The 13,941-nt window shown below is 40.7% G+C and overlaps 1 protein-coding gene across 1 annotated transcript in view; it reads right to left on the minus strand.

Annotated features, from left to right (window-relative positions):
* Nucleotides 1-11,009, minus strand: part of LOC104946744 (TBC1 domain family member 8-like) — a gene marked incomplete at its 3' end in the record, with an annotated part of 12,712 nt that extends 1,703 nt beyond the window's left edge. Inside the window, exon 1 of the mRNA XM_010772628.1 lies at nucleotides 10,685-11,009. Coding sequence (XP_010770930.1) covers nucleotides 10,685-10,811 — 127 coding nt within the window. The remainder of the gene's footprint in view (nucleotides 1-10,684) is intronic.
* Between the last annotated feature and the right edge of the window lie 2,932 nt (nucleotides 11,010-13,941).

A 13,941-nucleotide genomic window follows, 5' to 3' on the forward strand; every position in this document is an offset into this window, starting at 1 on the left:
TGAGGCTGAAGTACCATGGAGAACCAGTGTTCTTGTAATGCAATTATTCATTAGTTAAATGCATTTGGTGTGGAGGGAATAATGATCAGGTAATTTAAGTGGAGTCCTGCAGGCCTCTTTCAAGTCAGTTTTGGTGCCTTTCCACATATGTAGTGATGGCATGAGGAAGAAGTATGGTCCTTTACTGGTGGGCTCAGAAGAGGCCAACGATAGAATCATTATGGGAATATCCAAACAAATTTATATAGCCAATTACTCAAAGTACCAGAGGTTTTATTATCATTTTTGCTGGTGAAAAAGCCAGTGAGGGATCTGCCCTTGTTGCCAGGTTGGTAGGGACAAGGCCCATTTGGAAACCATTTTGTGCTGTATAGATTGTAGATCTCTCTCACAACACAAACGGAGGGGAGGAGGAAAAGAGAGAGATTACATCTAACACACAAATGGTTTCCAAGCATGGTCCTACCAACCTGGCCAAACAAGGGCAAGATCCCTCACTGCTTTTCACCAGCAAAAATAGATACTAAAAATCCTGGTCTTTGGTAATTGGCTTATAATTTGTTGGATATCCATAATGATTCCATATCGTACATGCGAGCGGCCTCTTCTGACCACCACGTTACAAACTACACTAGTCTGTCCTCATGTCATATCATTGACCTATGATGTACCTGAACAATTATGCAACACTGTATCAGATATATGGCTGCAGACTGAAATCTGCCTATATGTTTTCGCTCACTATAATATTATCTTGATCAATAATCCCATCCACAAACTATCGTCAATGATAACATAATACACATTGCATTACAGACACTTGGTTCTCCATGCTACTCAGCTCGATAACACTGGCAATGATGTTAGATGTATTAGACTATTAAAAAAAGAAATCATGCTTCAAATAATTCGGGGTACGGCGTACCCCCGCGTCCAACGCCCACTACACCTCTGATTACATCTCTACAGTCAATCTAAACAGAGAGAGAAGTGAGGAGTTCATTCACAGGCAGCAATATTTCACAGCTGGATGACAGAAATACGCCAACGGGTGTAAAATATGCAGAGAGGCTCAGAGTAGAAAAACAGTAGAAGAAAACAGAAGACATTATTTTAATCTGCCATTTTTATGTTGCGTATGTGGAAACAAGCACTTATTTTATTTTACAGAGGCCCCTACATGCCTATAGGGGGGGGGGGTTGGAAAGTCATAATTGCAGGGATTATTTTACAACCCTTAGGAGTCGATGCACTTCAGAAACAAACTTAGAGGCTGTGTTTCCCTTCTTTCTACACTGCTCTTTTAAACCCAGCTTTATCAGCCAGATCAGCCCGACCTGCATCTACCACCCTGCATTTCAGACAGTTCAAAGTTATGACTGAAAACACAAAGGAGGCTTGAGACATGGAGAGAAGAGGGAGAGGGATCAGTATCCCTGCATAATGGCGGACTAGTTCATGATTTAACTGAAAAGCGTCAGGTATGTCTGCCCATAAAAACCTGAAGTGAAACTGTCAAGAAGAAGCTGAAAGTCTGTTATCAGGATGGGATTAGCCTATGTCATAGTCTTGTGAGAGTCAAAAAGAGGCTTTTCCACCTTTGGAAAGTACGCTTTTAGTTCCTTTTACAATCATTCAACTCGGGTTGTATTACACACTGAACATTAGCATAAAATATCATCTGTCATCAGCTTTAATCCAGAAGAATACCAGCCGTTGTTAGTGGAGGCAGTTGGAGATTTGTAGAGATAACGCGTCTGGCACTCAGCCAAATGTAAAGCATATCTCAGAGTCAAAGTCGAGCTGCGTGGAGCTTTGAGGCCGGCCGCCCGGCAACACAAAACCCTCCGTCTGACAACACAAAGCCTGCAGGGGTTACAGGGGAAACTTTCCAGAGAGAGGAGTCACCGCCTTTCTCTGCTAATGAATACTGCTGAGGAGACATAGAGACTCCAGCTAGGGACAACAAGCAAAACAGAGACCTGCTCTCGCATATACAACACTGTAATGTCTGTTTGCTCTTGAATGCATCACGGTTAATCATCAGTTTGTCTCTGTCTTGTGCTGCTTTTAGGTCAACCAAATAAATTAAGGACAACGGGTAGAATACAAATGAGCATAATAAGCCCCCTTTAATATTCCTATATTAAAAAAGCTTTCTAAAGAGTCCTCTCCTGCTGATGTTCAGTTGTATATCAGTATGTAGTGTCTCTACTTTAAAGAGTCCTCTCCTGCTGATGTTCAGGTGTATATCAGTATTTAGTGTCTCTACTTTAAAGAGTCCTCTCCTGCTGATGTTCAGGTGTATATCAGTATGTAGTGTCTCTACTTTAAAGAGTCCTCTCCTGCTGATGTTCAGGTGTATATCAGTATGTAGTGTCTCTACTTTAAAGAGTCCTCTCCTGCTGATGTTCAGGTGTATATCAGTATGTAGTGTCTCTACTTTAAAGAGTCCTCTCCTGCTGATGTTCAGGTGTATATCAGTATGTAGTGTCTCTACATGTCTCCATGCATTAATGTTCAAAAAGCTCTTTATTGTTCTCATACTGCCTGTGCTGCAGCACCTCTTTTCACCCTCTGTCTGAAACCAGAGCCCAGTCTGCTCTGATTAGTTAGCTGGCCGGCTCTGTTGTGATTGGTCAACCTCTTAGTGTGTCCCGCCACTCAGCCTATCAATGTGTTGGGCGCTAACCAATAGAGCTGCAATTGTTACTTGTGATGTCACTATGTAGCGAGCTGTAGACGGGTCAACGAGAAGTTCAGGGCAGGCTGAGCCGTAGAGATGGTGTGGGGGTACACCTCTCCTGTGAATAACTTATAGCACACAAACACTCGTACACTATTATATAAGTGATCCATATACATGCGCGAACACAGATGCTTATCAATTCTGTAGTATAAATATTCCTAAGTGTGGTGGTCTCATTATCTATATACTCATATCTAAATTTACTGTCTCTTACAGAGTGGAGAGATTTAAGTATTGACTGGCGTGGAGGTATGAGGTTTTCAATGTGTGTTTAGGTACATGTATGATATCTCTCATTCCAAGGTGTGTGTGTTTAGCACAATGCGGTGTTTGCACTTCACAAGGTTCCATTTGTTGGGAATTGTCAGTACATGCTTCCTCTTGTCGCTTCGTATGTGCCTCAGGCCAGCTTCCTCCTGTTACGCGCCTATGCAAAAGCATAGAAATGTGGGTGTTGAGGTGGTGTGACGCGAGGTGTACATCTATGTGCTCTCTCTTGAGCCTCCAACGAGTCATACATATAATCACGCGCTGTTATTGTTTCTTTGTGTAAGAATCGTTATGAGTTCTTTTGAAAACACTGCACACGTGCGCAACTGCTTTCACTGGTGAGCTGTACAAACATACAGCAATTCTGCTATACTTTTGAGTATTCTACGGTACAGCGCGTAAGGTGATATCACTCTTAGATCTTCGGCTGTGCCTGTAGATCAGAAATACGGTATGAGGAGAGGTCTAATGTGTGTGCGGTGTAATTACACTTTAGTAAGAATTACAGTGATACAGAAAGTTATCGCTCATATTTCCTACATTTATAAATTCTGACCCACGTATATTTGTTCGGAGATTGCTTGGGTGACTGTGCGGCAGATAGCATGGCTTGTAAATAAGATTGAAGGAAAGATATTGTCGATGTGGTTGGGTGCGCGATTCTGGGGATTGATTGTGCTATGGCGGTGTGTCTGTGCTTACTTCTGCGATGCCGGGCTGTGATTGTGTGCAAGGGGTCGGGGGCTTTGGGTGCCCACGATATCCCTCTCTTCACCCTCGTATTGGATCGAGTAGCATATTAGGACCTGTAGACTCTTCCCCTCACCTTTATCTCTCGCCCCCCCTGTTCAGGCGAAAGCGCACCCCTCTTAGTTACCAGTCCACACGTAATTTGCGTCCAATTGTAATTTTGTTTCTACAGCATACTGAGAAACAACAGATTAACCTGGCGGCGGCGTTATTTATCATTTATCAAACATTATTTGAATGTACCTCTCCCGAGCCCTGCCAGGATGACACTGTCAGCGCCACACGCAGAAGCAATTGCAATCAGATTTACTGTGCATGAAATTAGGTGGTGCTTTTATGGTCCAAAGATTAGTCATCATAAATTTATAGGCGTTGCTTTAGGCGGCTGTGATGTCAGCGAGGCTCCTCCGGAGAATCAAAAGGGGGCAAAGATATAGGGTGGGGTTGTGTTGGGTGGGTCTGGGGTAGTGCCATGCCTTGGCGTTGTTTCTTGTTGGGACTGCGCAGTCTGAGGCCTGGCTAGTCCGACTTCCATTTCATCTGTGACCTGCACACAACACAACATACGGAGAGGATGGTAGAAATAACCATCCGCAGATATATCAATCAGCAAAAACGCTAGAAAAGTGCGAGCGAAGGCAACCGTACGTTACCAATATATTGACTTAAAACACATGTTTCAGCCCTTACTGTTTTTAATTCTGTTAGAGCTCTCTATCAAAGCTGTTCTTCAGACACCGGACTAAGAGAGGACTCACTTGAACAGGAAGTTCTTGCGATGGGTCCGCCCGCTGTGATGCTGACCATCACAAAAGCTTCCGGCCCTGCATTCACTCGCGTCTGTTACACAGCCTCGATGATGAGGCGGACACGTGTGCATTCCGCCCCACTTTTCTTACGTTTGCTTCTGATTTGTTATATCTCGGAGTGCGTTATTTCCGTAACATCCTCTCCGCTATGTTGCTGTTGTGTGCAGGTCACAGTCGAATGGAGTGACTACCAGCCTTCAGCATGCCAGTTCCCAACAAAGACACGCCAAGGCCATGCAGGCTACCGTTCGCTTCTGCCAGCGCTCTTGGGGGAGACGGTACATTCAAGTAATGTTGATAATGATAATACACCGACAGGTTTAACTGTTGGTTCTCAGTTATGTGTTAGAAACACAATTACAATTGACAATTACGTGTGCGACTCCGCGTAACTAGAGGGGTGGCCATTTTTCGGGCCTGAACTGAAGTTCTTGTTGATCGTATACAGGGGTCAGCAACCCCCTGCGCACGCGTGCCAGTATTGACACGCAGGCCACAATAACCAGCTGGCACACTAGGAATACAGTGGAATAGTGTGCAATGTATATTTAAATTGCTATTTTTCGATCCTGACACGAGACCGCCGCCCAGAGCGCTGTCTCTCCGCCTACCTGACTCAAAAGTATAACTTGCCTGTAGTGGGGGGGGGGGGGGGTGTTTAAAAAAACGTCACAAAAGAACAAACGTGGGTGCGTTGTTCTCTGTTGACCGAATGAGCACCCCTCCCTCCATTCATTGCATGGTTATGGGGCCCCCGCCTGCAGCCAAGTGGGAGGCCCAAGCCGTGCAGCCAGATGCATCGGCCCACAATTGACCTTGGCGGGTTGTAGCCAAACGTGCTGCTTCTTGCACGCCACTTTTCTGAATCATATGAAAATATGATATGTCCCCCCCTGAATATTATCACATGTAAGCATAGTATTTAATTTCAACTCGAATTGGAATAATACGCGAGATGGAAAGAACTTGCTGGCCTGATTATTAGCACTTAAAGTCGAGTTTTTAAGTTTCAAAGATTGCTGACCTCCCCCCGCATTTTAGCCTCATCAATGCGTTTGCCATTCACTGCCTCCCAGCCCACAGCAGTCCGTTGAATGGCAGGTAGGCTGGGAGTGTAATCACCGCCGCGACCAGTACCTGTCAGTGGTGGCAGACCTTTTCGAGTAAGTTGGTTCAAACAAAGGATATGTTAGACATGTCTTTACTTTCTTACCACTCAATACAATAAACGCAATCAACTAGTCTTCCTTGGGGTCCAACATAAACATTTACATCTCGACAAGACTTTTTACAGAACAGTAAATAAAAAATAGAAACTGATTCCGAAAGTCCATTTTCCTTTTCAAGCCATTTGATGCTTTCATATTTCCCATTCAATACCTCTTATTTTCTCTGATTTCAGTTTCATTGGAAAGAAACTAGATGATAATAAAATAAGAATAAAGTACTTTATCTATTCTGCATTTACAGATGCCAGCCCTTCAATTCTCTTAAGGCATACAACTAACCTGAATGAAAATAAAAGAAGAATCGAATGCAGTAGAATATAGAAGATAACTATGATAGAAGGCCCATCTCCTACTGTAACTAACGGGTGTGTGTGTGTGTATTCAACCCAGTTCAGTGTACTCATAATGTGTATGCTCTCCTTAATGCTACGAATGACTGTGGTGACTGCCTGCAGACTCAGGGAGCGAGCCAGAGGAAGTGAGAACAGATGACCAGGGCAGTTACACGGTTAATGCGATATCAGACAGCTTTAGAGTGTTAGGCGTAACATCCCTAGTCAGAACACATGCTTATAGAATCTCTTACGTTTTTGGCAACCCTATAGCGATCCTTTAGGATCCCATTAGTGATTCTGAGCAAATGTTAGCGTCTGTGCTCTATATTGCCAGGCAAATTTGCACGTCAGGCTGTTCGCTTTACATTAATCTTCTGCCATGGAGGTGGTCGCTTGCCCTGGGCCCCACTCCCAAACCACCCCTTTCCTGCCAGTTACTAAGATCTTGCCACCCCACTTTCAACTATAGACTAGGCGGCACAGCCAGCGCTACACGCAGCTGCAGCTTGAACAGACGACAGGAAAATGTCTCTAGCAGCTCATGAATCAGCCGAGCTCAGAAACGATAAAGAAAAACGCTCAGCAACGAGGAAAATAATAAATCGGAGGTCGACAGCTAGCTCACACAATGTATCTTCACAGAAAGTTATTTATTCACACGAACTTGTTTTGAAGGGGCCCATACAGCTTTGGCCAACATTTTGTGCGCCTTGATGTTAGGGCTACCTGCTTGCTATTCAAAATTAGATGGAGTGTAGGATGAGCACAGTGAATTTGCTTATCCAGCAGCTATCCTTTGCTCATGGCTAGCTAACCTACCTGTATAATGTTACATGGCTAATCACATACTGCTGCTACATGCACAGATGCATGGCTTCAGGATCAGCGTCACCCTTCCCTGTCAGGGGCCACGCCTCCCAGATTTGAAGGAGAGGGAGCGGCTAATAGCAAGCCAGGGCCCTTGCGGGTTTAAACAAACAGGATTTTAAATATCGCTTACCAGGCAGTGCATACACACTTTAGGTGAATATTCGACATTTAGTTACTCTTGGTCTCTGTCCAGTAATTGCCCATTAATTGCCAGGTTGTGTACAGTAGCTAGTAGCTGACGTTGAGCAATTGGAAAAGTGATCTATACAAATTATTATTATTATTATTACTTATTATTATGTATTAATTATTTTATAACAATTATAGAGATTAGCTCGCAGCTGCTTACTTTGTCTCTTGCTATCTATAGCGGCATTTTATTAGAATCGCATGTTACACTATTGGATACTCTAGAGCCAGGGAAGTTGAGTGACAGCTGATCTATGGCTTCTGTGTTGTTCAGGCCACTGAGGCAGTGGAAGAGAATATCTCAGCTAGATGAGGAGTGAACTTCATCTGTGTGTGAGCAGAGTATAGTGCAGAGGAGGTAGTGATAGTTTGAAGCGCATAACATCAAGTGTGCGATATATTTTGTCTGCACTTCCCCCCTGTAGTTCGAGTAGCTCTCTTGATCTTTAACCTGAGATGCAAAATATACAAGATGCGAACTACCAGAGCATATTGTTGAAGAGGGACGTTATCAAGAATTGGGGCCCTACAGNGGAGAGAACTTTGGGATTGTAGCCTTTGCAGACCATTGACATGCACTAAAACCTATATTACACACTACAGGAAAAGGGAAAACCCAAAAAGCACAATAGGGCCTCTTGGAGAGATAGGTATTTGCTTGGAAATAAAATAAAACAGGGTTTGGTATGAGGAACTTATCAGCTGCAGATGTTTAGTTGCCCTGCCCTTCCCAGAAATCCTGCTTGAAGTATGTAATCACCGCTGGTTTCACACTGTCTTATAGTTCCTGCTTTAATCATTAAACTTAAACACCTTTTTTAAAGTTAGATCTGAGTGATAAAACAAACTGCTCTGCTATTGTTTCCTCCTCTTGTGTGGCAGGAATGCCGGAGAGGAGCTGGTTTAATTAGTTAATGTTGAACGACATGACAACAGGACTTGACCTTTCACCTGCTCTCGCCATGGGAACAGTGGGAACAAACACAAACACAAAGTAAACCCCGGACAGGAAGTTCCTACTATTCTGTTTTATGAGAAGAGCAACCCTTGGTTTCCCTCACAGGGAAGAAGAGGGAGAATGAAGAGGGCTGTGTGTGAGCTGCTTGTCTGGTTTAATGATATGAAGTAGGGCTTCTCAATTCATCATATTTTAAATCGCAATTACGATTATGGCTTGCAACGATTACGAAAACAACGTAATCGAAATAAAACGATTATTTTTTATTATTATTATATTTTTATTTTTTTTAATTATTTTTTTTTGGGTTTTTCAGGTGAATTATACTTAAAGTTCAGGGTAATCAACTGTTAAAAACATACTGTTCACATTTTTTTTCTCCAATAAATTGATGTTTTCAAAGTAAATGATATCAATTATTGACCCAAATAATCGAGATTATGATTTTTGCCATAATCGAGCAGCCCTAATATGAAGTGTCCCTCATCGTGTAAATCTACTGAACGGCAATGTGTCAGTGAAGTAAAGAGAATCACAGAGAGGAAGCGAGACAGAGGAAACAGCAAACAGCGCGTCAGGGAAGCTCGCTGGGAAACAGAAAGAGGGCTACAGCTGCACCAGCACATGGTCAACAGTGTGTACAGTTATCACTAAATAAAGAATGAGAGTATGAGTTTCACAGGGGGGGGGGGCGGGAATCTTAAATATGGCAGCATTAAGACCACTGAATGAAATCAACCACTGTGCATGTTTGGGAAATTGAGCTCTCACTAATTGGAGATAATTAAACTAATAAGAAGAAGAATTCATTTATTTTATATAGGCGCCTTTCAAGGCTCTCAAGGTTGCCGTACAAACACACACAAAATAAAATACACAATACATAACACCAGCATAAGAAACATGAATGTAAACTGACTTGGGAATATTTAAATAAAACATATTTTTACTCGAGCATTTTCAATTATATATATATTATGTGTCAATACATGTATTTAACATTTTTAGGTACTTTTATATACTTTAAAAAAAAAAAAATCCTAGAGGAGTGATTGTTAAAAGTACATTAAAGTAATATAATCATAAATAGTTAATAACTTTTTAGTTTTAATAATTTTTTGAGAGATAATTTTGTCTGCAGACTTAACTTACCAAAATCAAGGTAAAGTGAATTCAGATGGTTGGTGATGTGTTCAATGCTGCAAGTAGGGCTGCAACTACTTTACATTATCGGTTCATCTGCCCATAAAATGTCAGAATATAGCAAAAAAGAATCCATCCCAGTCTTTTAAGTCGTTTTTCTAGTGTCAGCCAAAAAAAACAAAACATATTAACTTAAAAAGCAGGAAATCGTCACGTTCGAGAGCCTAAAAAGATCATTTTATGCCATTACAAGTCAATCATTAATCATGTTTTATCTGTCAATGGACAATCAAATGTAATAGTTGCTGCAGCTTTGACCTTGCTTTCCTTTAACAATGCACACTGCAAGGTGTGGTAGCCCCCAACCCCCCCACTCTATTTCTAATGTTGGCTTTGAGGCCTGTGTGAAACATCTTTATAGGAAGTGAGAAAGTCTGGATTTGACTCAAAGGACTGTTGCAAGCTTTTTTAAAGAAATGGTCGCAGTGTTTTAACTACAGTTGGAGCGTAGCAGCTTGCTCAACTGTTTAAATAAAGCTTCCATACAGTTATACAGTTGGTTTCAAGGCATCAGTTGCCATAGTAACACACACAAAGGCTGTGGTCATTCCGGGGCTTTCCCGTGAAACCAACTGATCCAAAATTCCCAGAATTTATGTTAACTTTGTAATCCTTCTCTCCGTTTCAACCCCTTCTGATTTTGCCTGCTGCCTCTTTCCTGTTGTTCCTATTCTTGTTGTTGACCTGACAGCTGGGTTTCTCTGGCTTCTCCATTGTTGTCCTAGTTCACCGGTTTACGTGTAATCAGAGGTGGGAGAAGTACTCTGATCTTGTACTTTAGTAAAAGTAGAAGTACCAGAGTCTAGGAATACTCTGCTACAAGTACAAGTCCTGCATTCAAAATGTTACTCAAGTAAAAGTAGAAAAGTGTTAGCATCAAAATCTAAGTACAAAAAGTAGTTAGTAGTTGTTCTGTAGATTGGTCCAATTCAGAATAATATATATGATGTGTTTTATAATGATTGATCATTAAAGTGTTATCAAAGCTGGTAAAGGTGCAGCTAGCTTTAAGGACTTTGTATACTGCAGGGTAGCTTGTGGATTTACTCCAGGTGGAACTAAAGTCTGATTTAAGAGGTGATTATATTTCACATCATTCATCCACATCTGTAAAGTAACTAAAGGGATATTTAGTGGAGTAAAAGTACATGATTTAGACCTGAAGTGTAGTGGAGTAGAAGTACAAAATAGCAAAATATGGAAATACTTTAGTAAGGTAAAAGTCTCTCAAATGTTTAAGTACAGTACTTAAATCTATTTTTTGTTTTTGTACCTGTGATCCTCCCTTGTGTGTGTTGTAGTTTGTTGTTGTTGTTGTTTACCTGTGATCCTGCCTGTGGGCTCTCCATGTCCTCTCCTCCTCTGCAGGAGGAAGAAGTCGTTGCTCCTGACGGTCACCCAGAGCTTCAGAGCGTTTTTCAGCAGAACTTCCTCTGGGTTTAGCCACATTTCTTCCCGCTGCGAGGGACCGGAGGAGGGAGCCCCCCCACCGTGTTTACAGCGCCGGTGAGTTGACTCTTGTTCCCCGGATATGGAGCGTCCTGCTCGGCCCTACAGAGGCGGGTTCTCGGGGTTCTCCATGGTTCTCCTGCGGACAGGCTTCAGTCCGCCTCTCGTCTGCTGCCTCACGCCCGATCTGCAGCAGCTGTACACACCACAGAGATCCTCTATTGGAGAAGATGACCCATTCTGGGGTGGAGCAGTAGTTTATAAATATTGACTCGTTTTTTGTATTAATTTTTAAAGCATATGTGTGTATCTGTAGTCTGCTTAAAGAAGTGGAATTATTTGCCGAATGATTTAAAGGGCTGTAAGAAAATGTTTATGTTTAAGAAAGTGTATAAAGAAAGCGTAATGAGACAGTATGAAGTTGACTTTTGATTGTGTTCTGATTTTATGTTTCAGTATTTGTAAGCAACTGTGACTGAAAGAATATTGCTTTTATTTTACTTTGTTATGGTTATTATTCTGTTTTGTTTGTTAAGAAGGGGCAGGTAGAATAAGATTTTCTTCTCCCTGCTCCTTTCCACCACGCGCTATGTTTTAAAATAACTGCCATGTGTGGAATAAATAAATAAATACATGTTAATGAAATATTCTTAATAGATAATAATAAAACATTTTTTTTAACTAATATTAATATATTAATAAAATATCAATATTAGTTTAGTTTAATTTAATTTAGTTTAGTTTATTAGTGTATAGTGTCGTGGACAGTCCCCATTGATCAACTGTCACAAAGAACAGTAAATGGGGCAGCTTTGGCCAACATTGCTCATTTCCAGCTGTTGTCCCCGGACAGATGATAATAGACACCTTTTTAAAATCACAATACATCAACAGCATTAGTTATAAAGAAAGGATGAAAGACAAGTAGATAGAGGAGAAAGGATAAAAGAGAACAATAAAATGCAAACAACACACGTTACTACATACTGTACATGTCACAATTACATATTAATTAATGTTTTTAATTTTTATAAATCCATTCAAAATATTTTAGAAAAAACAGTTTTCAACCCCAGAATCAGAACAATGCTTTTTTATATAAATATTTCCATGTTGGCAAGAAAAGCTTTTATTGTAGTTATTGTGCACAAAGATGTGGTTCCTAGAAAACAGAGACAGAGCGAGAGCTCTTCGTTTTTATGATATTTCTCTTCCGCATTTGAACGACTTTCCCTTCCGGTAAATATTCACTAGCCCTCTTGTGATTGGCTGTTCAGCTGACACAATGCTCAGGTGCTCAGGACTGTAATTATCACACAAAAGCTAATTTTCTATTGACTATTGTTGCACTTTTCTTCACACTACTATCCTTTTTAAAACGGCACAGTTATTCCATTTTCAAATACTGTACATATACATTTTTTTGTTTTATTTTATAATAGTCTTTTTTTTTCACAATAAGTTTTATAATATGTATTTACTTGCTCTTGTTGTACATGTTGTTTCTCTTACATTTTTTATGTATGCTTTAATTCACACCAAAGCACATTTGTGTGTTTAAGATAAGATAAGATTTGCTTTATTGATTTATTAAATAATCACTTTATTGACCTCAATTAGGGATTTATTTTGTATTGATTGAGCAAACCCAATTCTGATGACACATTCAGACCATCCATTATTAGGACTGAATAAGAGGAATCTAAATGTCCTGTCATCAACTGCTCCTGACAACTCAATGGCAAATTAATGTACAGCAACAGTTTTAAAGTCTGTCAACACCATTACGAGATATAACGCCCACAAACACCCTTTCACGTGTGTAAGCTCAACATCGTATACCAGCCAATAGTGTCCATGGCTTAATTAACCAATTAGGGGTCATACTTAGTGGAAAGAGTCACTGTTTGGCGTCTGTTGACCCTCCCTCTGAAATGCACACTGCACACTCTGCCCTGTATGTCTATGGTACAATAACTACCATCACTCAAATACCACTCATGCCCCCATGTTCGTTTCCACTTATCATTTAATTTAACATCATTCTATTTGCTAAATATATATACTCATTGTGCTTGTGAAACGTATAATGAGTAAGAAGAGGAATTAGAAAAAGAGGAAGTTGAGCAAATGAAACTGGCAGGAGCTTGAATTAGATTTCAAGGATGTGTGTCGCAGACTTCACATGAAGACCGTCCTCATGGCTTCACATCAATGATAACTTTATGTTTTGATTCAAACAATATACCACATCCATCTCAGTCTTATTTGTATGTGCGTTTAGTCTGTAATCCTCCTTTTTCTTATTGGTAGTTTTAAACAATGGGTTAATTCATGGTTACAGTCACACACTGTAAGTACTGCACTGCAATTATGTCATTTTACCTGCATTGTTATTATATGATCCATCATTTTACATTTGGAGAGTTAATGTTACTTATTACTTATGTTTCAATGTATACATGGTAAGAATACACATGTTGTTCATAAAAAAACGCTGATTGTGTGTTGGAGTTCTACTTCAGATAAGCACACTCCGAAAAGGAAATCTGTTTATAGAGTAATGATAAGAACTGGTTTTCACTTTGGTTTTCACTATGATGTTGTTGTCTTTGCTACACCTCATATCTAGATTTTTTTCACTAGAGTTGAGCAACCCACTTAAACCCACTTCAATGTACTCTTTATATATTTGTAAAACTAATACATTGGAGTGACTTATGGTCAAGGCATATTTACACTCCAGTAAATAACGTGTGTGTGTGTGCGTGCGGGCGTGCGTGCGTGCGTGTGTGTGCGTGTGTGTGCGTGTGTGTGCGTGTGTGTGTGTGTGTGTGTGTGTGTGTGTGTGCGACAGCACCTGTTTGGTTTCTTGCTCAGCTGCTGCCACAAATGGAATGCTGCGCTCTCGCTCCTTATATGGTCGCATCGAGCGTCAAAAGGAAATTGGTGTCACTTCTATTATTGTCCGACCTATAATGCGTAATGTTCCTCCTCTTTTAAAACATGGATAACCAAGTTGTAGCACCACAAAAATAAATATTTAAAATACAGATTGTTCTTGAATTACATTCTGAAAAAATAACACGGACTTTATTTTAATCCTGGAAGAAGAGTGAGTTAATTTGAA

This window comes from Notothenia coriiceps, unplaced genomic scaffold, assembly GCF_000735185.1.
Source record: "Notothenia coriiceps isolate Sejong01 unplaced genomic scaffold, NC01 NC01_scaffold00011516, whole genome shotgun sequence".
NCBI classification, from domain to species: Eukaryota; Metazoa; Chordata; class Actinopteri; order Perciformes; family Nototheniidae; genus Notothenia; species Notothenia coriiceps.